This window comes from Barbatula barbatula, assembly GCF_947034865.1.
Source record: "Barbatula barbatula genome assembly, chromosome: 13".
NCBI classification, from domain to species: Eukaryota; Metazoa; Chordata; class Actinopteri; order Cypriniformes; family Nemacheilidae; genus Barbatula; species Barbatula barbatula.
The window spans coordinates 14,768,659-14,794,470 of NC_136776.1; the positions used below are offsets into that span (position 1 = coordinate 14,768,659).

The following is a 25,812-nucleotide window of genomic DNA, read 5'->3' on the forward strand; positions in this document are numbered from 1 at the left end:
CTAAATATTTCTTTAATCTAGAAAAAAGAAACTTTGAAGTATCATCTCTAAGTAAACTGAAAATCAATGATGTTGTCTGTGATGATAAGATCCAGATATCAAAATACGTTGCTGATTTTTATCAAGGATTATACTCCACTGATGTCGAAAATGCAAAAAACATGGATCTCTTCCTTAAAAGTAAACAAAATGATATTGATGTCATTGACGATGGCTTTAAATTGGTTTGTGACAGAGAGATTTGTTTATCAGAAGTGCAAAAATGTATTGCCTCTCTAAAAGAAAATAAATCGCCAGGGAATGATGGGCTCATAAGTGAATTCTACAAGGTTTTTGACCAATTGTTAGCTCCTTTTTTAGTTAAAGTTTATATAGAAGCCATTAAGAAAGGGGAACTCCCACCTACTATGAGACAAGGACTTATTAAACTGATACCCAAACCAAACAAAGATAAATTAAGTATTGAAAATTGGAGACCAATTAGTTTATTGAATAATGATGCTAAAATATTTGCACAAATTTTTGCTAAAAGATTAAAATCAGGGTTAGATGAAATAATTGATGAAGAACAATCAGGCTTTATGCCAGGCCGGAATATAGGTAATAATATACGTTTGATTTTGGATATGATTGATTACAATGAATACATAGTAGATGATAGTTTTGTACTATTTGTCGATTTTTATAAAGCATTTGACACAGTTAGTCATCAATTTATGTTAAAAACGATCAAATGCTTTGGTTTTGGAGAACAGTTTTTAAAGGCTATTCAAACTCTATACAGAGGATGTAACAGCTCAGTTAAACTTGCTCATGGCACAACCCCTAGATTTGAGGTCGGTCGTGGAATACGACAAGGATGTCCCCTTAGCCCTTTTCTTTTTCTCCTTGTTACACAAATCATGGCCAGACATATTAAAAATGCCCAGTTCCAAGGTATATTGGCATTAGGTACAGAATTTAAAATTTCACAGTTAGCGGATGACACGGCATTATTTCTCCGTAATAAACACGAGGTTATCAAAGCAATTGGTTCTATCACAAAATTCTCAGAAGTCTCGGGTTTAAGAATGAATCTAAATAAATCCGCCTTGTTGTCACTAAAGGAATGTGACTTATCAGAAATAAGTGGCATTCCTGTTAAAAATACAATAACATACTTGGGGGTTATCATTGATAAAAATGAAAAAAGGCGTTGCAATCTCAATTTTGACCCCATAATAGAGAAAATAAGGAAAAGATTTAATATATGGTTGATGAGGGACTTGTCACTGAATGGCAGAGTGTTATTGTCTAAGGCAGAAGGGATATCACGTGCCGTGTATCTATCTTTATCCATGGGAATGCCAGCTAGTGTATATAAAAAACTTGATAAGATCTTATTTAATTTCATTTGGAGGAATAGATCCCATTATTTACGTAAAGATATTTTATGTAATTTAAGGAAAGATGGTGGTCTTGAAGTGTTGACTTTTGAAACCTTAAGTAATTCCTTTTTGGTGAGATGGTTAAGTAATTTAATTAAGGAAGCAGAGAGCATTTGGAACACCTTTCCCAAACAGATTTTTGATTCACTTGGAGGATTAAACTTCTTGTTGAAATGTGATTTTAAAATTGAGAAATTACCTGTGAAGTTGGCCAACTTTCACAAGCATGCCCTGTTAGCCTGGAAAATGGTCTACAAACACAATTTTTCTCCCACGAACTGTTATATTTGGAACAACAGGAATATTCAATATAAAAATAAATCTATATATTACCAAAGATGGGTTGATAACAACATTATATTAGTTAAACAACTTATGAACACAGAAGGTCAGTTACTAACATATGACGAGTTTCTTTCAAAAGCTAAATTTCATGTCTCTCCTAGGGAGTATGCTATCGTTTTTGATGCTGTGCCAAGACATATCATTCAGATTTTAAAATATAATTCAACTTTTGTAAGTGGCAGTTATTTGACTAAACAAGAAATTTTCCTTGGCGACATTGACATCACTACCAAACAATGCCCAAACAAATACATTAGGAATCTAATGCACACTAAAACACTTCCTGCAGCAAGATCCTTTCGGGCTTCTCAGTTTGAAGAAATCAAATGGGAAAGAATGTGGTTAATTGGGGACAAGTTCCTCTTAAATAATAAAATAAAGGAGGTGTCTTATAAAATTGTACATAGAATATACCCAGCAAAGAAAACTTTAGAGAGATTTAAAATTGATATTGAATATTCCTGTACCTTTTGTGGTAATTATGATGAAACAATTTGTCATCTATTTTATGATTGTACATACAGTAAGATATTTTGGAGAGATGTTGAAAACTATATAAGATGTAAAACTGGACAAACTTTAACATTGAGTGGCAAAGATGTGTTTATTTACTTTGATGATGGTGGAACAGATAAGGATTTTTCTTTTTTTGTCCAATTGTTTTTAGTCTTAGGAAAATTCCATATTCATAAGAAAAAATGGGCACAGTCCAAGCCAAATTTTGAACACCTTTTAGCAGAGCTAAAACAATATCACACCACTGTAAAAGGTCTTAAAAATAGAAAGGCTATTAAGACCGATCTTGTACTCTCTAAATATGTTTAATTTGCACCCCTTTATGTAATTTGGTCTCTTTTTATTTATTTTATTTATTTTTATTTTATTTTGTGGTTATTGTTTGTCTTGTATGTCTGTTTTAGTAATGTATTTTATGTGTCAACCCTGGCAAAAACAGATGTTGTTGTATTATATTGTTAATACTGAATAAAAAAAAAAAATATACAGCAGCTCGCCTTAAAAACTGCGACGTTCATTGGTTTCAGGTGAGTGACAGTTGACCTCATCCAATGTGCAGAGAGCCTGTATATCGTTGCCCGTTTTGATTGCTGGACTACCGTGAAGAGGCGTTACAGGTGTGGAGGCCCCGCCTCCAAGCTAAAAGCCGCATCCCAGACCACTTATCTCACATTTTCAGCTGACAACATTGTGACGACATTTGAACCTAATTTAAGTTTCTTTTTCTTAAAATGTACAATATTCTCAACCCATAAGGGAACACGTGTTTAGTTCATCACAAACATTTAAAAGGGAAAGAAATGGTATGAAAGTTACAGTCAACACACCTGACACACAGTGTAATATGATGTGTTAATACTTATTGTCCTAAATTCTTTATTCTTTGTCTTTTCGATTTTGTTTATGTTTGTTTATAATGTATGGGGCTGTAATGAATGAGCAAACTCAGTCTGAGTTTTTATTGCAGACGATTAGTTTTTTTTATGTTTATCAAGATACATCATAAATTAACAAATATTACTATTAAAAATATTATTATTACAGGATAAAGCGTATTTCACAGAAGTATTTAACATTGCAGTTTTATAACGAAGGTATACAGTACCATTTATTACACAGCTCGTTGGAATGCTTGATTCTGATTGGCCAGTCGCGACATTTGCAGGTCAGTTTATTCCCAGATAACAACCTCTCAAAACGAGTAACCCTGATGCAGCAAATAATTTGGAATGCGTTTTTTTTGACAAATTAAATATAAATATGTCTTTTCATAACACATAGTGATTCAACCAAATCGCCTGTTTGTGACAGTTGAACGTCGTTTCTTACCTCAAAACGTAATGAAAACGGCTATTCCTTGCGGAAGGTCTGCGTTCCGTATAAAAATGAGCTAATAAAATATTTACATTTTATCGGAGCCGATAGCCTTGTGGTTAGTGCACAGACATGTGGCGCTGTAGCGCTTCCGGGCGACCCAAGTTCGTGACCCGAGTTCCAGTCCCGGCTCGTGGTCTTTTCCCGATCTCTCCCACTTACTTTAACGCTGTTCGGGCTTATTTCTGCGATAACAACCGGCTGCCTGTACATTATGCCTTACTCCGAACACATATAATATCAGTTTGCCATGGATACAACTTTGAATAACCTTTATTTGTTTGTTTTAGATACACAGTTAATTTAATAGATCTGGGTAATTCTTTACATAGTTCCTTAAAGCTGATGTGATCAGCAGTTTCAACATCTAATATCAATATATGTGATACATTACCATAAATATATAATAATGTCCAGTTTAAAATAACAGTTTATTTGGCATTGATGACATCGGGTGGTCTGAGAGAGTCAGGATTTGCAGGTGTGTAGATTTCTCTGCTTTCCGGTAACTTAACCTTCCATAGAAAGAAGTTTCTCCTATGAAGGCCAATGTCTGGTGCATTCAAATTATTCAGAAAACCTGGATTTGATTTTAAGAAAGATCTCAGTGTGAATAACACGAATATCTGTATGCCCTTTGGGAATGGAAAGAAAATGTGAAGTGAATATAGAAGCACTGCATGTTAACAATCCATAAAGTTTAGTAATATGAGTTGAATTCAGCAACACGACTCTATTTTTAATAACAGGCTGGCTGACGGGCCTGTACGGGCGCAACACGCAAATGGTTGGAAAAGAAAAAAATTCTCACACCTGTGTTGTGTTGCAGACACAGAAAACTACGCTCAGGATCAAGTGGAGAGTTTGTTCACGGGTGATGAGTAAAATGTAGCCGGTGACCCAGGTCAGACCAAGCATCACAGCTAGAGTAAAGCTACTCAGAAGCTTCTTCCTCGTAGAAGTTTGTTGGGATCTAGAAGACAAGAGCACTTAAACCTTTTTGGGTGACACCAACAAGATTGCTTAAGTATGAATAGATGAATCTGAAGAGAATTGGTTTAGGTACCTGTTTAACATAGGGTTGGTCTTACAGGTGTTGTGAGAGAAATGCAGCAACATTGCGGTGTTTGAGAAGAGCATGATTACCAGAGGAAGCAGAAATGCCCAGAACATTGGCTTTCTCAAATCAAATTGCTGTTTGTGGTCCGAAGAAGCCAGCCAGCAACTTAAGAAAGGAAGGGTTACAAGTGAACTTCTACCAAGTGAAAGTACTGAGATCTGACATTAAAGAACCCATTATGTTACTATGGTAGTGTCGACATGGACAAATTCTATATTAGGTAGTACTTACAACTCTTCTTGTCGATAACCTAAAGGCTCATCCATTCTGTAAGTGGAACCCACTGAGATACCAACAATGACAGCTGGAAACCCTGAGATAAGAAAATGTATATGGACAGTCATATGCAAACTGTAGGTTTAGGCCGTAATCTTCTGAATGCAAATAGTTTCATTATTCACTCACCCTCATGTCATTTCAAACCTGTATGACTTTCTTTTTACTGCAGAACATAATAGAAGATATATGTTGGTAACCCAACAACACCGGCCCCCATTGACTTCCATTGCATTTGACACGAAACCACTGAGACTTTTCTCAAAATGTTTGCTTTTGTGTTCCACAGAAAAAAAAGAGTCATTCAGGTTTTGGAGGACACGGGGGTGAATAAATGATGATAACATTTCTGTTTTCTGTTGTTAAACTATCCCTTTACATTTGTCCTTACAATTAAACACTATTTGGCCATTACATATCTCAACTATACACTATTTTCAATTAAATTGAGGTTGTATTAACTTTTATTGTCTCCTACCCCAGCCAAATGCAACGGACACCTTCAGAAACCATGCAGGTGCTCCAGTAATAGTCGCTTTGAAGAGGAGGAACACATGAATCCCAAAAAGAAAATTCCAAGTGAACGTGGCCAACAAAAAGTAATGAATCAAGGCTGTAAATATGGTGCAGGGACCCTCGTCTGGGTACCGCTTGTGATCCGACGAAGGAATTGTATTTTCTGGAATAAATTTTTCCTCTTTTGCATGTGTGATAGGATTGTTTATGCCAAATATGAAGATGAGGTAGAAAATGGTCATGCTCAAGCAGATGTTCACTGTAAGCAGGGTAGGGCTGCTACCTCGTGAATTCCTGTGCCGGAAAACATATGAATATATAAACTGCAGGTCAACTGGAAACAAAATGCCTGAGAAGTATGATTGTGAGCTGTTTACAACTTTCTTTTACCTGGTCGCAATTTGATAAACCACTGTGACAGCCAGTCCCACTATAGACACAGAACAGCCGATAATGCTGATCCAACTTAATGCTTCTGAATATTGATAGTTTGTATTGAAAGTCTGCAAAAGGACATTTTTAAAAACTTTATAGTTTTTATAGAGTCTTTATAGAGTCAATCACTGCAATACTACATAAATAATATATAAATAATATATATTACATCAGTAATAATATAATATATATTACAGATTACATCAGCTACTAAACACGTTTTGTTGCCATTTGACCATACATTTATAAATAAAAATGATTGGTAGTTTTTTTCGGGTTTCAATAAAAAAAACATGGTTGCTATAATATTGAATCTTTTTATCATTTATTTTTCAAATCATTTTTCCTCATCAAATTCAGTTAGATTATCAGTTTATTCCCTTTTGGTTTAACTTGTCAACTTCCCTTCTCTTTTTATTGTGTTATCATGTTTCATGGACTTTTATTGTGTTAGTTAGCTGATTTGTTTTAGTTAATATTACTTACTAAAAAAAAACAGCCGCAGTTTGATTGATATTTATTGGAATGCACAATAAAAACATGATTTTTGAAAAACAAAAGGATTTTGCGAATTAACTATAATAAATAAATGAATGAATAAATATGATTTTGTTGTAAATGTAAAGCTTACCATGAGGATGGCAAAGTTAAAATTCTTTTCATGCGAGTTTAAATTATTTTCATCCGAGGGTTTACAACCGCAATGTACATGGCCCGAGAAATTATTTGTTTTCGTGCAGCCTTCTGTACTCCAGTCATTTTTGGAGTAACTCCAAAACACACATGCAAAGTTGTGGAGGGACAATGTGGAATCATCCTGAAAGACAGTTAGATCAAATGTGGATAAATAAGGTCATCTTTGTCCATACCTTCTCATTTCTTTATTTAATGAGTGGATGAATGTAATTATTGTTTGCCACGCAAACGTGTCACAAAAAACAGCCCCAATTGAAGGACTGCCCCAATTTGTTAGTCATTTATTATGTCTGACAGTGCTGTTATGACCAATAGAACATTTTTTATGCTCAATTGATCAGAAGTTTTTAAGGAGATTTCAGCTGTGTGTGCTATATGATGCTGTTATAATATAGCCATAGATGGAATGGCAGAAGTGCATAATCTCATGTGGTCCTAAATTGTTAGGAGAAATAAAAACAGAAACAAATGAGACGATTGTTCAAATACTTAAAGACTATGAAGATGTACAGTAAATGTAAAAATTTTCTGAATTTGGATAGATTTGAGATTTGAGCCTTCATATTGAGATCTTCAACAGTATTGACTTTTGACTAGCCGTATTTAAACTCAGTTTGTGACATTGTTGCGATCTCTTCTGAAACTTTAATGGAGACGTGTACAAGACTTAAGCGAAAGTTTCCATTTGCTCTCCATTAAATCTCATTCATGTCAAGGTGAAATACTAAAGATATTGAGGAGATCTCTTCTGGGCGCTGAAAAAGAAGCTCACTCCAACAGTACGGCAAAACTGATAAGGTTGGAAATTACAGAGAAGATTGCTCACCGATGGTTTAACTGCAAACTGAAGCTCCATGTTTTGAAATTCTAACAGGTTAGCAGAGAGCACTCTTCTCTTGGTATCCAGGGAAGATTTAAAGCTTTTTGACTGAAAAAAATGATCACTATCATAGAGAAGAAACCCGACAACTTTATCATAATCTAGAGAGAGAGAGAGAGAGAGAGAGAGAGAGAGAGAGTGCTTTATTGACATTACCTAATCGTGCCTAATGTCTGGTTATTGAAATAGATTTATACCAGTAATGTAATATCTAAATTTTCAACGTAATGTTGTGGTTAAAATGTGTTTGGATCTACCAGTACTGAATGTGATATTGATCTGCAGGTCAACCTTGTCTTTTGGAATAGGCAAATCTTCAGGCACAGAGTCTAGAGGGATAGTGTGCGCGCACAAGAGAGAGAGATGTTTACTCGAGGTATGCAAACTCCATACAGAAAGACCATATGGCTCCAATATCACTCAAGAAATAAATGTATATACAAATTTTCTTACCTTTAGGCACATTCTGGCTCGAATTCAGTTTAATTCTGTCAGGTAAAAAAGTATCACTCCGTTCTGTAGATGAGAAAATAATCATAATTATAATAATCATAATAAGTTACCGTGTTAGCAAGATAAAATGACTTACAGCCAGTAATAATGCCAATTGTGCAAGCCCTGCAATTCTTTTTACAATGTGGACATTTTTACGTTACAATTTTTTACATTTTCACAATTGAATTACATTTATTTTTAGTCCTGGCTATATATATATATAGAGAGAGAGATTTTTACAGATCACATATTTAAAGTATCAGCCAAAGATTGTTTTAAATTGTTGTGTACGTACCATTAAACAAGGTTAACTGCGCTTGTCGAATTGGACTTGTCCCCTTAAAAGACTGCACTGCCAAATTTGGCTGCACCAGCGATGTTTTCAAGTCCTGAAGCAGTGAGACTTTCTGAAGAGTCTGTGTTAAACTACACAAACACAATACAAATTCAGATATACGGTACATTCAAGCATTATGCTGACATTTATACGTCGTGAGCTTTGTGGGAGTACACAGAGATGGGAATCATAAAGTATTTAGCTCCTGAAAGGTATAGCTCACCCAAAATCTAAATCCTTTCTTTATTCTGTGAAACATACAGTATCTTGAGAAATGTCTATGTGGTTTTGTGTTCATAATGCAAGTCAATGGGGGCCATTATTGTTTAGTTTAACAACATTATTCAAAATATCTTTTTTGTTTTCTTCGAAACTATACTCTCAGAAGAACTTCTGAGAAAATAATGATTCCTAACTCCACATATTTCTAAGTATCAACACTATAAAATACAGGCAAATGCATTTTATTTATATAAGACACTTATATAAAAAGCCTTTTTCTAAAAGCTAAATCTATAACTGGAGGGTCATCTTATAAAATCAGTAAATACAAAAAGATCACTTTCACTGGCATAACTTTTTCGCCATGGCTGTATTGGTGCAATGCTTTAACACATGAATAACTCATTGATACTGTTCATGATTCCCAGCCCAAGCAGTGAAGTGTGTGTGTGTGTGTGTGTGACATTTTTTAATACTTAGAAATTTCATCATGGTTGACTTCAGAGAACTGCACAGGATTGGTGTTCAGGAGCTGACTGACCACAGCTACTGTAGACACAACAATACCCTGCACAACAAACAAAGAGCTTTAAAGGTTACAACCTGTATCTCTGGCGCTCAGAGGGCAATGTTTATTTATTAACTTCTGCCATTCCAACCTCTATGGCTATAATAATGGCAAGAACCAATTGATACACACAGATGTTGGTCGACACAAGTTGATCCACACAAGTTGGAGGGACAATTTAGAATCTTCAATTAACCTAACATGTTTTTGGTCTGTGGGAGGAAAGCATAATATCCAGTGTAAACCCACACGGACATAGGGAGAATATTCAAACTCCACACAGAAGGGTCTCCCGTCCCCGCTGGGGTTCAACCAGGGACCTTCTTTGCTGTGAGACAACAGTGCTAACCACCGAGCCACTGTTCCATTCGTCAAGTCTTTGGTGGGGTCAAAAAGTTGTACCTGGGATTGTCAAATTACCAAGTTTATCTATCTGTTTCATCGGAAGCATGGAAAAGTAGGCGGACAAGGTTACGATGCATTGTGAGATAAAAATACCAAATGCAAACTACTTCCGTGAAAACAAAACACAAACTACCATCCACATAGACCAAAGCGGATTAAAGATAGGAACAAGTAAAACGTGCATTTGAAAATTCCAGTCTTGTTTCATCAACCCGGTTAGTTTATCGACAATGGGTTAAAACAACCCAGCACTGTCCCACATACTGTAATAAATGTACCGGAATCCAACAAAATTAATTAAAATTATGAATATTTATTTTCAGTCAAACAAATTATTTGTATGTGCCGTCGTGCTATCTTCATACATGATGTTTTATTAACAACGTTCGGGAGGAACCTAAGCATATAAATCAGCCCGATGTTCCATCAGCAGCAATCACCTATCAGCCGAGCACGCTATCTCTACTTAATTATCTAGGCATGTTCACCATCAGCAATCACCGTATTTACCCTATCAGCTCCAGCAAGCTCTATCATAAATAGACAAACAATCTTACCTGATACATCTTGCAAGATAAGCATCCCTCCTCCACCCCAGCTCCTCTCATTTTCTCTAAGTCCCGCAGGACCCTGTGTTCTGGCCTCGAGCCGGTTCCGAGCCCGGAGCACTTGCTCTGAGCAGGGTAGAGTGCTCCGGGTTCGGATAGATCCGGCGAGCTCGGAGCCCACTCCCTGTACAACACGCCAAATACGCATAACCTGCATTCCCATGCTTTACCATCTATCCCAACAAGGAGCTGTTTATCGGCGAGGGCGAACTCGTGAAACAGCGCTTGTGACAAAACACGCATATGACAACTAGTGTGATATGAATGTAATATGAAGTTATTGATATTAACGTCAATTGAGTTAATGTGTCAAAACTAAAATCTCGTTCAGACAAAGGTCTGCTTAATATTCAGCTGTTGAGTAGACAACATTTTTTTTTTAATTTTGTGGAATGAACGTGAATTTCACTATAATGTTTTACAATGCACCTGCCGGTAAACATTTTAATATCACTAAATGGGCTATCCATTTAATGATTTAAAATATAGTTTTGCTATATAAATATAGTAATAATTTTTTATGAAAGATGCATTACCATTGATTCTATGGATTTATCATCAGAGAGCAGAATGTTGGCTATCTTCACTGCGTTTGTGATGTTGCCAGGAGTTAGATTTTCTGGTTTAGATGTGAGGATCTGGGTGCTGGAAACTAATTTCCTTTTATCTGCCAAAGAAGCCACAGAAATCTTAATTGGAAAGAAAAATGTAATACAAACAGTTAGAAACTTTATTATATAGAGTTTTATCTAATTTAATATTGTTATCAAGTGACATTGATTGCTTACCTTTCCAAAAATGGTGTCCAAGGACAAACTACAATTTAGAATATTTGGATCTTCAAACTTCTGAGTAGTTATGTCACAGAGGGCTGATGCCAGTGGAATCCCAGCTGAAAAAATATAACTCGGAATAAAAAGACATTCGGAAAAACATTAACTGTAGTTTTTATATCATTAAAACCGCATTTTACGAGGATGAGTAGGCTACCATTAGGTGTTGACACATCACATAGCTCTCGAGAGGAAGCGAACTGGCCCAGGACAGTTCGAGGAAAGGTAAATGTGTTTTTTTTTGCTTCAGAGCAAAAAGTTGCTGTAAAACATATGACATATGTAAATTCTGCATTCAATTTAAAAGAGCCTATGGATAGTTCAACATAAATGTAAATTCTGCAAACATTTTAAAGGTCCAATGTGTGATTTGTTTGGTATCTGTTAACAGAAATGCTATATAATATACATGACTATGTCTTCAAAGGTGTATAAAGACCATTTATAATGAAGCGTTATGTTTATTTTACCCTTAGAATGAGCTATTTCAATCTACATATACCACGGGTCTCTTACATGGAATTCACCATGTTTATACAGTAGCCCCAATGGGACAAACTGCTCTACAGAGCGCACATCGTAAATACATTATATCCTTCAGCAAAGAAGCAAAAACGTGACAAAATAGTTGTCCTGTGTCAGCTGTAGTGCTTCGAAAGGGAGGGGGAGAGTGAGCCGTAAATTTCATACACTGGACCTTTAACATGTACTTGTAGAGACGGTTTATCTAAAATAACATGTACAACATAAGCTGTCAATCCAAACAATCTATAGTCTATACACATAATACAGACAAATATACTAAATATATCTTTACATAAATTTGCAGTGTAAAATGTGACCAAATATGTATACAGAAATATTGCTTGACGAAAGAGATAATACACATCAACATTTAAATATAAATTGAATTGTTTTACAAATGCTGCAGGTAGGTCCACTCCAATCGTCTGAACAGAGACAAAATCCATGTATGGGGACCCCGTTTTGGCAAACCGGTGTAGTTGTGTCGTTGAGCGTTGCACTGTTGACTGGTGTGTTCAGGTGTGTGGCACTGATGACTGTTGGGTTCTGGGGTGGTGTTGCTGTGGTGATGTTAACTGTGTTGTTTTGAGACCAACCCTGTTCAAGAACAGCTGTTTACAGAGAAAAAACATGATTTCTCTTGCCTAGCCAGATTTATAATTATTAGCATAAAGTCTGTTCGGCTTGCAGCCCAAGTTGGACAAGCACTGCCTTAAAGTCTGCCTACCTTACCTTAAGTTTTGTCGAACAGCGTCTAAACATTTAACTAGGATTATAATTTCTTATTGATTCTTTCTGCATCTCAAAATGAAGCTTTAATGCCAAAAGCTGTTAAAAAAATCTATTAAAGCAAAAAAGTATCGCAGCAAACCTTTATTGTTTATTGTATTAGCTTTGTAAGTGAGACTGTACGAGATTGCATTTGTTAACATTGGTTAATGCATTAGCTAATATGTTCACTAAAGAATAGATCATAACGAATTTTTTAAGCTCATTTCAGCATTCACTAATACATTTTTTAAAACATTGTGTATGTGAACATTGCTTAATGCAAAATGAACAGACACAAACAACAGTATTGGAATTAACCTACATTTAAAAAGATTAATAAATCACTAAAAACGATATTGCTCATTGTTGGCTTATGGTTATTAACTATAATGTTAACAAATACAACTGTAATGTACATTTATACAGAGATTTACAATACCATCTGGTGTACAATAATGCAGTTCCAGGCAAGTTTTTTGTACAGTATCAGATGGATACTGTACAACTTATTCAAATGAGTTTACGGCATTGTCTGAACAGTAGTCTGTTGTGTGGTTGTCAAATTAGGCTACGTAACTGTGTTCGTGTGAACTTGGAAAACACGCAATGATGCAAAATGGGTATGCTGTGGACATACTATGGTATTATGCAAATAACTCACAAGTCACACAAACAGACTAATAAGAGAATTTAAAAATATATGAACAAGTACTACGGTGTACTACATACCAATGAACCAATAAAACAACTCACCCTCATAAAAGTAATAATATTATCTCAATCATTAAAAATAATACATTTATAATATAAATAAACATCCATGGTACTATCATTGTATTCATTCATTCGTATAATATTTTTTTACATTTTCAAAAATGAATCTTACCCAAGGTAAACATCAAGAGCATACAGATGTCCATTGCAAACACGATGGATAATATCCAACTGGTACGAGCCGAACAACTACTGAACAACTGAACGATTCTTCTCTCTGTCTGCTTTATATAGTGGGCAGTACATCAATGGAGGAAATATCACATTTACAAACATAACAGGCGGAAAACCACAATTTTTCATTTCGTATACCATTGATATTAGTTCATCTACAATAAGTTAACCTTTATAAAGCATTTATAAATGTGTTCATTCATGATTAATGAGTAATTCACAAATGCATTATAAAGCAGTTCAAAGTGCTTGAATAAACGGGGGATTCTCACGAAATGCCTGCCAAATAGTGAGCAGGTATAAAAAAACAACATTACACACAGTCTGACAGCCTTTATTGCAAACAACATCAAGATAATAATAAATCTGCTTTCAAGTCAAATAAATAATGAATAAATACATGCAAATTAAATTTGGCAGGTATTTCGTTAGAATCCCACTTTTTATTCATGCAGTTATAACTGCTTCATAGTGCATTTGTAAATGACTTACTAATCATTAATGAACACATTTATAAATGGTTTGTAAAGGTTACCTTAATGTAAAGTGTTACCAGAAATGGTTTTTCAATAACAATACAAAGAAATATTTAATAACTAAAAAATAAAGTTTTATTGTTTACTTAGCCTCATGTCAGTCCAAACTAATATGCATGTGGAATATGTTGTCTGATGCAAACTTCAGAATGTTAACACAGACATCTTTATTACGAAATCAGTATTGTGGTGATGATTAATGTCAAGCTCAGATAAGTAACAAATAATAATCATGATAAAGAATTGTTTCCTTCGCATTGTTCCTATAATCGCTGCGAATCATTTACCTATTATCTGTTTTAAAGATTATGAGAAGACAGAGTAAACATTTCTCTGTGGATATCATGTTATACCTAACAAAATTATAATTTGACAAGAGTGTTATTGTATTGTTAAAAAAATAAACATATTTGGAATATATGGAAAACATGTTGATGATGAAGAAGAAAAGGGCATTTACTCTGTGCTTTACAACTGCTTAACTACCACTAAATAAAGGGAAATAAAGGGCAAAATGCTGGCAAAAAACAGCTTGAGATACTTTGTAAGAAAACTGTTATTTTACACAATTGTACTGTTTTTTAAATATGGTTAAACCCCTATCAGAAAAACATCACAAACCTGTTATTTTACAGTATTTTGATATCTTATACAGTTTAGGCCAATTTCTGTGTGTGATCCCTGTCTTATGTCTCCAGAAACAGAACTGTTTTCAAGGAACCATCTTTGATTCAGTCTTTAAATCCGTATTATAGCGAGCTTTCTTCTGGAGAAATGGCTTTAGTGTGAAGAAAATAAAAATCTGAACTCCCTTTAAAAGACCAAAAAGAATAGTCAAGACACACAAACATGGACAGTAAAATAATAGCACCATCTCCATCAGCTATTATCACATATATCTCTGTTGTATTGTATTTTATTGCCGTTAATGTAAACATTAAAAGTGTTTAAAAGTATAAATAAAAGTGCATTAACATACCTGTGTTGTGTTGCAGAGACAGAAGAGCGCACTCAGAATGATGTAAAGAGTTTTATCGTGAGTGATAAGCACAACGTATCCAATGACCCAAGACAAACCGAGTACCACAGCCAGAGAGAAACTACTCAGAATCTTCTTCTTTAAAGGAGTCGTCCGTGAACTTAATACACAAAATGCTGTTAGTTACCACAGATGACTTAGCTTGTAAAATAAGCATTTAGTTTTTCTACCGTAACAGACTATAGAAAATCGGAATATTTATAATATATAATATTGTTAACTGGACATGTTTCGTTTATGATACAGCATCTTTACGCTTGTTTTTCGTTACACTTACCTCTTTAGGTTTGGCTTTGCACAGCAGATGGTGAGAGAGAAGTAGACCAGAACTGCGATGTTAAAACTGAGCATGACCGCAAGAGGGAGCAAGAAGCCCCACAACATGGGCCGCTTGGGATCAAACCTCCCCTCCTTATCCAGAGACGCCAGCCAACAACTGCAGCAGACAAAACGGATGAAATCACTTTTTTTAAATGGTTGAATTGAAGAGAATGACTGTATAGTCCACTTACAATTCTTCTTGTCTATAGCCTAAAGGGTCTTTGAAGCTGTAAGTGGTGCCCAGTGAGATGCCAACAAGAAGAGCAGGCAGACCTAAGACATGAAATGAAAAACTTAAGTTGAGAGGATCTCAATGATTCTCGGTCAAGTTGACACACTTAAGAGTTAAATGTAACCTACCCCAGCCGGCTGAAATTGCAAAGGGAAGGAAACCCGCTGGGGGACCATTTAAGGCATTTCTAATGAGGAAGAACACGTGAGCGGCATACATGATGTTCCAGGTAAAGGTGGCGAGCAGGAAGTATTGAAGCAGAGCTGTGACTGGTGTACATGGACCATCATCCAGCTCCTGATACAAATCTGAAGCAGGAACCACGTTCTTCAATGATTTTGACTGATTCTTGTACTGGACGGGATTGTTGACTCCAAACATGAAGATCAGGTAGAAGACCGTCATGCACACACAGATGTTTACTAAGAGCACGGTGGAATTGGTTCCTCTTGATTTCCTATCGAGAAAGTGGGTCATGTACATTTAAATAACTATTGTTATTATTCCATTTAAAAGCTAGCTTTAGGGGTTTACAAAACATCTTTACTTTCAAAAAGTACAGTATTAGACATGGGATCAGGGCGATAGCATGCTATTCAGATAGAAGTCAATATAAGATTATTTTCATCTCTGCTTGAACTTTTGCTTTAAGGGTTTTCCTTTAAATTACGAGTTGACTGAATAAAAAATGTCTCGTAAACTTGAATTGGCATTATCTGTACATACCTGGTCTGAATTTGATAAAGTACAGTGAGCACCAATCCCACAAGAGACATACTGCATCCGAGAATGCTAATCCAGTTTAACGCCTCAGAATATTGATAATCTGCTTTGAAGCTCTGCAGGAAACATTAATGAAGTTTTGAGTTTTGCATTTATTTTTCTCCATCTAATAGTGGCTTGTAGAACTGGTCAGTCCAAGTCTCAGAAAGTATTTGTTATTTGCAGGGAGGTAGATGAGTAGATGATAAACTAACCGTTAGAACTGCAAAGTTGGTGGTGTGGTTGCATTTACACTCCACGTCTCCAGAGGGAGTCAGTATTTTATGGCATCCCTCTGTGCTCCAGTCTCTCTCAGTGTAGTCCCAAAACACACATGCAGAGCTCTGAGGCGTTACGCCAGATATGTTCTGAAAATACAGTTTAAAACAAAAGACAGTGAGTGCGTCCGAAATCGCCTACTGCCATACTATATAGTAGGTGAAAATGATTATCAGTCATGAATAGTATGTCCGAAACCTCAATATACAAAAAACAGTAGGTGAGAAATACCCAGATGGTCCACTACTTCCGCCGAGATTCGAGAGTGTGTATCGGATGGACACTTATCTATCCCATGATGCCACGGGAGCTGATTAACGGTCAAATTTCAAAAGTAAATCAAATAAATATAGTGGTAAACTTTAAGGCAGACGTCCATTAAATTGTGCCGATAAATGAATTTCTCGTGACTACATTATGTTTTTATCAAGCCTCACGTGTAGGTTGTTGTTAATTCGTCATATGGCATACGGGTCACATGACCATAAAACATGGCGGATGCCGTATGTCCGAAATATATTCATACTACATACTACTGTTTCAAAGGCTGATAGGTAGGAAATGCAGTGCGTACTTTCACGGTGTGCGATTTCGGACGCAGCTACAGTCTTTATGTGTCTACACTTAAACAAACATTTGTGTGCTTTGTTTGATACAGAAAGATGGGAATGGGACATATGCACAAGGTACGATGACGTACTTCCGCTAAAATCTTAGCCAGCTAGGTCACTTCCGCTCTCATAGCACTAAGGGACTTTTCACCAAGTAATAGCGATGCGTTTAGTAAGAAAACACTCAAATTTCGGCGAACCATCAGCACTACGGGTGAGCATTGTTAAGTGCCTCAGTGATCATGCCTCTAGTAAGTGCAAAAGTTCAATTGGCTTTTTTTGATATTTGTTGATCTACCTTGAAATGGATAGCCTGTAGTGCCTCTCCTTTATGGTTGTCGATGTATGGCGAAGTGTTTGAATAATTTGACTTACGTTGTTGATCGTAATCCTATGTGTATCCTGAAGCACAACGCAATCGTTCCCTATGGGGCCGGATGTAACAGCCTGGCCAAGATTTTAGCAGAAGTACGTCATCGACCCGTGTGTCTATACCCTATTGTCTTTTGATTAAAGTCACTGCTAGATATCATAAAGACATGTGACAGTGGTCCATGTGGTCATTTACCTTTGGCATGATGTTGAATTGGATATGATCAAGCATTTGTTTGTCCGTGAGACTGGCTGACACCACTCTTCTCTTGGTGCCTATTTGCATATTAAAGCTTTTCGACTTGAAAAAGTTATCATTTTTATACATCACCACTCCAATACCTACATTTTGGTTCTCTACAGAGAGAAAAAGAGGCAGGTGTAATAAAACCAGTGTTTCTTAGTTATGTCCTTGAGATGGTTTTCAAAATAACTGCAAGAACAACAGAAGAATTTATGATACCCCAGTTTTCCTGAGCATCTTTTTGCAGGTGAAGAGTTAACTGGATCTCAGCGGGATATCCTGAAGTGGATCTTGTGTTAGCAGCTTCTGTGCCCAGACCTAAAAACGTCCCTGGAAGTCCTAGAGAAATGCAACATATACAATATAATATTCATTGTACTGTATTTGCAAAAGAGTTTCTGTAAAAACGTCTTTCTAACATCAACAATTATAAAGAGGCAGATGTACACTTTAAATACTCTAAAAAAAGATGACTTTTCATCCCACACTGTAAAATTACTGTAATTTTATGGAATGTTACAGTTTTATTTCACAAACTTGTCACATATTTTTGAAATGCGGTAAAAATGTGAAATTACCGAAATACACTGTAAATTTACATGAGTGTAAAATAACATGTAAATATCATAACATAAATGTTATTTTATGTTTTTTTGTTGGTGCCCCAGCTGACGGAATAATGCCAGGGGTTTTTAAAGTTTTTTAATTGCATGCATGTTGGTTAAATTTGTAGACAGAACCAACCTTCTGTATGAATGAACCTATGCTCATTTGTTTGAACCCGATCATGGCTTAAAACAACCCATTATGTATTACCCACTGGTTCGTTCTGTCCATATAACAACCATGAGTTGAAATCAACCCAACATCACCATCTCTTGCAGAATCTTGGAATTTTTTAAAACTAAAAGAGAACAACCTTAAAATATAAATTTCTTAGACTATGTAGACTGACCTGTTGGTGTGTAGAATTGCACTTGTGGCGTCCCGCTCGGCACTTTAATGTATTGTATTTCCAGGTTTGGCTGCACCAGGCCACCAGATGTCGTATCGTTCATACTCATGCCCAAAGCAAAATCCTCCAAAGTCTTAGTAAGACTGTAAATATAAAATGCAAAGGTGAAAACGCATTTTTCTATCCTGACTAAAATTAGTTACTGCTTGAGTTATTCTCCCTCACAAAACAAAGACATGGCAATGTGTGTTTTGTGTCACAGTTCTGCAGTTACAATTGTTAAACAATTGTTTATTAACACATTTTCATTTGGGTCATGGGTGTTTGTATGTAAATACTTCTCAATAGCTGTGTAAGAGTCTTCAGAGTATTGGTTATGAGCAGCGTCCATCAGTTGACTAATGGTGGTCACCACTGCCAATGCAATCGTCTACACAATAAAAATAAAAATTTAAATTGTAAGATTATATATATATATTGTTACATTTTTTTTTACAATCCGTGCGAAGGAAAACTTTAGGAGGAACATATTTATGTTGACAAGCATATTAAAGGGGAGGTCTGATGGAATTTCACTTCTTGAAACTTTCTTAGTGAGTAGTATTGTTGCAACCTTCAAAGTTCACAGAAAAACTATATATTTTCTTTAATACAAATCACATTTTAAAGATTACAATCAACAGCTCCATGGGACCACAACAAGCTACTTCCTGCTGCAGAAGTCACATCATGACAGACAAATTTTACATAAACCCTGCCTCCTGAAAAACAGATAGGGTAATGGGCCTTACACTCTAAGAGTATATTTAGGTATGTTTGCGTTTTTTAAAAGTTTTAGGTACACACGACAGCGTTATCAAAATGATCTGCATTCACATGGGTCTGGGAAAACACATAATAACTATGTATTATGCATGCCAGGCTTGCGCACATCCGCATACACTGTTTTAATCTATAAGTGCTTTTAGTACACTTTGTCGGCATGTATGTGTGTTTATAGTAGTGATAAATACTATGTGTTTGCTGGTTGTAGTGGTGCACTAAAACTACTTTAGCTGAAGAAATTATTATAATTATGTCAAGTGGCACAAACATGCAGCATGGAGGCCGCCATTAGTATTTGGGGAATAGTTGCGCATGCCTAGACTGAATGCGCAATAAGCATGTGTGTAACGTCTATGTGTGTAACAAAGTGCCACTATTTGTGATCCCTGGCAACTATGACATTTATTTTACATTTGTTCATTGGTACTAAAATGATATACAGTACTTCTATGGTATAATTCAGTAAAATTAATAATTTCTTGCCTTATTTAACAGATTGGAGGACAACAGTCTGCGGGCAATAGTAGCAGCTGAGGTGATGTTCTCGTGGGTTAGTTGTTCTGGTTTGGATGTAAGCATCTGTACACTGGAAGCAATGAACCAGTTCTTGTCCACAGTGGTGCCAGATGCCTAAATAAAACAAACAAAATGTGAAAATCAAGCTAAGAGCTTTGTGGATACCTGTATCTAACTCATTTCTTAAAATGGTAATAATAATAATAATAATAGGGAATGAGTTGTGGCTAGAAGGGATAAAGCTAAGGCCCAAAATCTTGCCAGGCGAGCGCTGTTTTCAAATGAATTCTACCCTTAAACCTAAAATATTGCAGTATACCTTCTAGCCCTAGCCGAAGGAATGATGACTTACATTGACTATGTCTTGAAGGTTCTCCAGTGTCCAGACACAGTTAAGTCGAAGTTCACCAAAAGAGCGAGTTGAATTCAAACAGACAGCTGATACCATCGGGAGATCTAAACAACACAGAGAAACACAACAGGGATTAAAAAGGTTTATGTACATTTGTGTTATATGTAAAAAACTGAAGAACATTAGATACCATTGATTGTTCCTTGAGGACATGTCTGTGTTGAATAAGTAAGTTGACCAACGACAGAAAGTGGAAATGTGAAACCATTTACTGTTTCCGCTTGACAGAAATTACCTGCAACAATTTGATAAATTGTTTAGAATTTTCTTGAAAGAAATACACATTAATAAGCAAGCAATGACCTGTATATGAGTCGTTCTTAAAAAGATGAACCACACGACACATCAAAAATATTCATTATCTCGAAAGTTTCTCTAGAACATCAATGGGATTAAAGAGAGAAAAACTGAAACATTTATCCAAAGCGATTTACAAAGAGTTCAGGGAGCGATGAAGCATTGCTTTAATGTTATTGTGAAATAATCTTACTTATATTACAGGTATCCCCAGTCCATTCATCAGGACAGAGACAGACACCAGTGTCTGACAAAACCCCTTCCAGGCACTGTAAGGTGGGCTGGGATGCTGTTGAGGCCAGGTCGAGGGTGGTCACATTGGATGATGTCGATTGTGTAGTTGTAGCAGGTGACGGGCTGAGCAAATTGCTTTGTGTGGTTGACATGTTGGATAAATTAAGCACTGTGCTGGCCGTGATGTTAAACCATGTCGTATTTTGGCCCTCTGTCGTAACGGACTCATTTCCTACGTTAAATGTAGTGAGTGTTATGTTGTCTCCGTCGGTCATAGCGGACCCATATTCTGTGTCTGTTGTGTCATAACTTGAGGTTGTCATAACCTGTGCTGATGTTGTTATAATATTATAGAGTGACATCGGATTTGAAAAAGCTGTTGAAAAAAAAGGATTTAGATCATTGCTGGGTTTATTAAACCGGCTGTGTGTACATTATCCAATTCATACTATATAGACGACTTCGCAAGATGTAAACACTGGTCCAGAGGCACTTCCATGGATGAATTTCTGAGTTTTTTTTAATTAAAAATTTCTGTGTATTGTTTTTAAAAATTTTAAATTCATAATGAAATCGTAAATAAATCGTTGATCGTTTAACGTTTTGTTTCAGTTATAAATGTTCTGATGGTTGTATGTTGTAGTGTTAAGTTTGTGGATTTTTTTGTGTCAGTATTATTTAGTCATAAAAAAAATTAAAGATCTAAAAGAAATCTGAGATTGATAACAAAATTATTTGCATTGCGTGAAATCTTTGATATCTTTTCATTTTCTTTTCAAAAACGTTTCATCACGAAACTTTCGTGCACAAAGGAAAAATATGAAAGATTTGCACGCAATGCAAATCATCTTGTTATCAATCTCAGAGTTTTTTTGCGATCTTTCATTTTTTAATTACAAAATAATTCGTTTTACTCTCAAACACAGAATTCTTGATTGCATAAAAAAGACACAAAACACACACTCTATAGAAGTTCTTCTGGACCAGCGTTGATTACATCATCTGAAGTGGTCTATAAAATACACGATTAAACTGAACTGATTTTATTCATAATTATGGGTGGGCTACTGGGCTCATGGCACGAAACTCATACAAAATGCACATATTTTTTTAAATGGCAGTGACACATGCAAATTGCACGAACCCAGGACTATCCATTATATAAATAACAACCGATAATAATAAATGGCATGGACTTTTCAGCGCATGCAAAGTAGAGTGTTGTATTTCATATTAGGAGAATCTGTGCGGTTTAGGTACATTTAAAGGCTGTCAAAATGTGGAAAATTATATTTATTTGCATGCACCATCAAGAGCCCATTCAGTCTCTCCACAGGAATGTATAAATGGAATTTAAATAAAAGGGGACCTTTGTGAAATAATGAACATTTCTTGGATGTTTTTCACTATAAAGGACAGATGTTATCTATAAGCCATGTGTTCAGGTTAAAAATAATGAAAAACACCACTAATAGGCAGTACATAGTTCATTATTACTGATAAGAATTAACCATTAATTCCCCAAGTAACAGTAACTTTGTTTAACTAAAGGCTTCATGTAGTTACCGGAGGATTTTTCCTTTTTTTAAATGACAAGATTCAAGAAAATAAAATTAAAATAAATGGGTAAAATAGATAACAACCATAAAACAAAAACCATAACTCACATAATGTAAAACACACCATTTAGATTATACGGAAACATATATAATTTTTTTTTCTAAAATATGAAGTTGATATAAATGTGGAATTATAATGATAGAAATATTGTATTCACCGATAAAAAAACGTTTTGCGATTCAAGGGTCTCTAGATCTGTAAAAGTAGAAACCTCTTCTCTAAATCTATTACACTATTAGACGGTTAACTTCTGCATGATCTATAATGTAACAATAACACACTTACCTTTAACAAATATGAGCAGCAACATATGCATCGTGTTCCTGTTAATGTTTGGTTCTCTTCTTAAGCATGTCTGTAATTGACTTATGTAGGAGGATCTCACATGTTTAGTTTGACAAATTTGCATTTCTAAAAATGTTTTTGCAAGAACCATACATGAAATGAAACGGATTATAGTCAAAGGCTATTTAATGCAGTAGTATTTGAAACATAACTCACGTTTGCCATATTCCTGCACATACTGGCGTACGTGACAGAGAAGCTGGGCTCAGAGATGGCTTTCTCATGCACCAGCTCTACGACACGCCTGAGACGCTCCATCGTGTCGATCTGCAGCTCATTCACCTTCACCATCAGCTGGTCGAACTTCTCGGGGGTCAATCTGTTGAGGATGCTCCTGAAGCTCCGCAGAAGTTCCTACATAAAACAAACATTAAACATTATTTCAAGATACAAATGAATTCAATGAACCAAAGGCTGAATGAGATGCAAATTTGAGTTAAAGTAATTAAACACACCTCAGTTTTCTTGTGCTCTGAAACTTGACTGCTTGTCTGCTCTTTCTTGACGCTGGGCCTCCAAGCATCAGCCGACTTGTTCAGCTGGACGTCTTTATCCAGCTGAACGTTGATAATTTTGAGTGCAGGTAGTCGACGCACTTCTTTGTCCTGAGAAAAGAGCCAAATAATTTAACTCGGGATAACTTGAACTAGAGCTTCTAAATACACATCACTTTTGTTTATGAGTTAAACAACTATAATCCTGTTTTCAGTTAAAAGTATCCGTAAAGAAGAGATTTTAAATGGATGTTTCACACAAAAATTTTATTGAATGATGTTCAAGATATTGGAATATACAATTTCACTAATAATTATTTTCATTCAGTTTTCTAGGAAATAAAAGCTTTTTAAAAACTATTAGAATAGTAAAGATGGCGGCAAGTGGGCTGTGCGTGCTGGAGGAGCTGGAAGCTTTATGAGTATATAACTGAATGGATTGAAGAGCCCAAGCGGCTGCTGTTTGAAAAGTGTCCGTCTTCAATGCGCTGCGTAAAGCACAAAGGGTCTTAGAAAGACATCAATATCATAAAAGCCTGAGAGTTTTTAATGAGTGCAGAGAAAATATTCCCATATGAAAATATCTGGATGAGCTCCCTCCTGTTGGATTTGAGCATGTGGATGCATCTGCGTTGTTCAGCAGATTACAGCAGCTCAGTAGGGAGGAGCCGGTCTGAGAGCGACTCTGGAAACTCAGACCAGGAAGAATGAGAACGTGAGGGTGGTGGCGGCTGTGGAGCATCGGTTGTCTGCCTTGGAAAGGCGGCGCGTACCACCAGGCCAAGCCTATGGAGACGCTGGTCAACAAGCCTACGAAGTGGCCCCTGTACTACTGACGGAGACTTAAATGGCACCAGTGCGCTTATGTTGAAGCTGGATGTTCGCCGCCTTGTTGTAAACAAGCTTTTAGAAACTTAGGATATATTGTTTGTGCAGGAGACTTTCTTATCCAAACAGAAAAGCTGAACTGTTTACATGAAGACATCTATGGGGCAGGGGAGTCTACCACAGACTCTAGTACCAGGATAATCAGTGGCAGAATTTTAGGAGGTGTTGCGGTGTTATGGCTGAAAAAGTATGACCATCTGATTAAAGTGGTCAGGCTGAACGATGACTGGGCTATAGGGCTGGATTATGGCTCGATTATGTTGTTTGGATAAAAAGTTAACAATATTGAACATACATACACCATATGAATGCTCTGATAATGAATTTGAGTACCTCAATAGGCTGGCATATGTTATGGCATGTATACAAGATAATGCTTCTAGCTTTTCAATGCGGATCTCTCAGATAATAGGTCCTTGTTTGCTACTCACCTAAAGCATTTTTGCTCAGAAAATAGCCTTCTCCTCTCGCCAGTGAAGCACTTTTATTAAACGACAGCTACACGTACATTAGTGAGGCGTGGCATACCACCTCCTGATTAGATCATTGCATATGTACCAGTGATGCTCATGGTTCTATTGTATCCATTTGGATCAACTATTTGCTATTTCGGATCATGTGCCCTTCTCTTTGGTGGAGAATGTGGGCAAAATGCCATCTCTTAAGTGTATGAGCAATGAGACGCAAGTTGGAAAGATTAAGTGGTCCACCACAACGAAAGAGGAAATTGGTACATATACTGCCCAGACTGAAACCAGGCAGAGTAATATTGAGCTGCCTAAAAGTGCTGTAACCTGTAATGATATTAACTGTCAGAATCTGCAGCACAGAGTCGAACTGTGCACATTGTATGATAAGATTGCAGACTCTCTCCTTGTCCCAAGTCAACCTCTGTATAAGATGAAGATATATAAAGCTAAACCAGGCTGGAATAAATATGTGTAGCAGTCCCATGCTGAGGCCAGAAGGGCCCTTAATGCTTGGGATGAATCAGGCAGACCCAAGTGTGGTCGTGTTTTTGAGTATATGAAGAAAGCAAAGGCAAACTTTAAATATGCCCTACGGTTTATTAAAAGTAATGAGAACACTCTTAAGGCTGACTTATTGGTGAGGAAACTGCAAAGCAATAGCCCTACAGACTTCTGGAAATAAATGAAAACATGAACAGCAATAAACTGCTCCTACCAACACACATTGATGGTTTGAATGGAGCAGAAGAGATTGCAGAGATGTGGCAAAAACATTACTTTGAGATTTTCAATGCTGTGAAGAGTAATTATTTTATTGCTGACAAAATTGAGAGGAGTGAAGATCTGATTGTCACTCCACAAGAAGTCTTTGAGATAGTAATGCAGGCATGTGGTGCAGACGGGGTATCTGCTGAACATCTAAAATATGCTAGCAGTAAACTGTATCCCTTGCTCGCCATTTTGACAGGCTTTCTAATACCTTACCTGACCGATTATTGTCTGTCATTTTGGTTCCAATTTTAAAAAAGAAAACCGGTTAAATTAACAGGAAAGAAAATTATAG

At 36.2% G+C, this 25,812-nt stretch overlaps 3 protein-coding genes across 3 annotated transcripts; all 3 read right to left on the reverse strand.

Annotated features, from left to right (window-relative positions):
- Positions 1-3,919: 3,919 nt before the first annotated feature.
- On the reverse strand, positions 3,920-13,367 carry LOC306902398 (adhesion G-protein coupled receptor G7-like). Its single transcript, XM_079470920.1, has 17 exons — positions 13,236-13,367; positions 11,974-12,189; positions 11,211-11,315; positions 11,009-11,112; positions 10,757-10,909; positions 9,116-9,207; positions 8,376-8,506; positions 8,039-8,101; positions 7,843-7,914; positions 7,532-7,686; positions 6,641-6,826; positions 5,965-6,077; positions 5,537-5,868; positions 5,014-5,095; positions 4,729-4,887; positions 4,476-4,635; positions 3,920-4,297 (listed from the first exon to the last, which is right to left on the reverse strand). Exons 1-17 carry the CDS (start codon positions 13,267-13,269, stop codon positions 4,094-4,096), a joined length of 2,361 nt encoding a protein of 786 aa, XP_079327046.1. The 5' UTR covers positions 13,270-13,367; the 3' UTR covers positions 3,920-4,093.
- Positions 13,368-14,513: 1,146 nt separating this feature from the next.
- LOC306903103 (adhesion G-protein coupled receptor G7-like) lies at positions 14,514-15,647 on the reverse strand. The gene is made up of 5 exons (XM_079472052.1): positions 15,554-15,647; positions 15,385-15,466; positions 15,150-15,308; positions 14,813-14,972; positions 14,514-14,644 (listed from the first exon to the last, which is right to left on the reverse strand). The coding sequence occupies exons 1-5, from the start codon at positions 15,642-15,644 to the stop codon at positions 14,546-14,548; spliced, it is 591 nt and encodes a 196-aa protein (XP_079328178.1). The 5' UTR covers positions 15,645-15,647; the 3' UTR covers positions 14,514-14,545.
- A 64-nt stretch (positions 15,648-15,711) lies between these two features.
- LOC306902974 (adhesion G-protein coupled receptor G7-like) lies at positions 15,712-19,762 on the reverse strand (the record flags this gene model as incomplete). Its single annotated transcript, XM_079471894.1, has 9 exons — positions 15,712-15,733; positions 15,781-15,882; positions 16,152-16,264; positions 16,403-16,555; positions 17,646-17,806; positions 17,913-18,032; positions 18,649-18,791; positions 18,987-19,078; positions 19,742-19,762. 9 exons carry the CDS (start codon positions 19,760-19,762, stop codon positions 15,712-15,714), a joined length of 927 nt encoding a protein of 308 aa, XP_079328020.1.
- Between the last annotated feature and the right edge of the window lie 6,050 nt (positions 19,763-25,812).

What these genes read in the sequence shown, in the direction of transcription:
- LOC306902398 (XM_079470920.1), bottom strand. Translation starts at nt 13,269, where the DNA reads ATGGACATCTGTATGCTCTTGATGTTTACCTTGG. An exon ending in GCAGTTAACCTTGTTTAATG is followed by an intron (nt 8,102 to 8,375) that starts GTACGTACACAA and finishes TCTCATCTACAG; the next exon opens with AACGGAGTGATACTTTTTTA. An exon ending in GTGTCTGCAACACAACACAG is followed by an intron (nt 4,298 to 4,475) that starts GTGTGAGAATTT and finishes CCATTCCCAAAG; the next exon opens with GGCATACAGATATTCGTGTT.
- LOC306903103 (XM_079472052.1), bottom strand. Translation starts at nt 15,644, where the DNA reads ATGTATGCCGCTCACGTGTTCTTCCTCATTAGAAATGCCTTAAATGGT. An exon ending in TGCAATTTCAGCCGGCTGGG is followed by an intron (nt 15,467 to 15,553) that starts GTAGGTTACATT and finishes TTCATGTCTTAG; the next exon opens with GTCTGCCTGCTCTTCTTGTT. An exon ending in GGCTATAGACAAGAAGAATT is followed by an intron (nt 15,309 to 15,384) that starts GTAAGTGGACTA and finishes TGTCTGCTGCAG; the next exon opens with TTGTTGGCTGGCGTCTCTGG.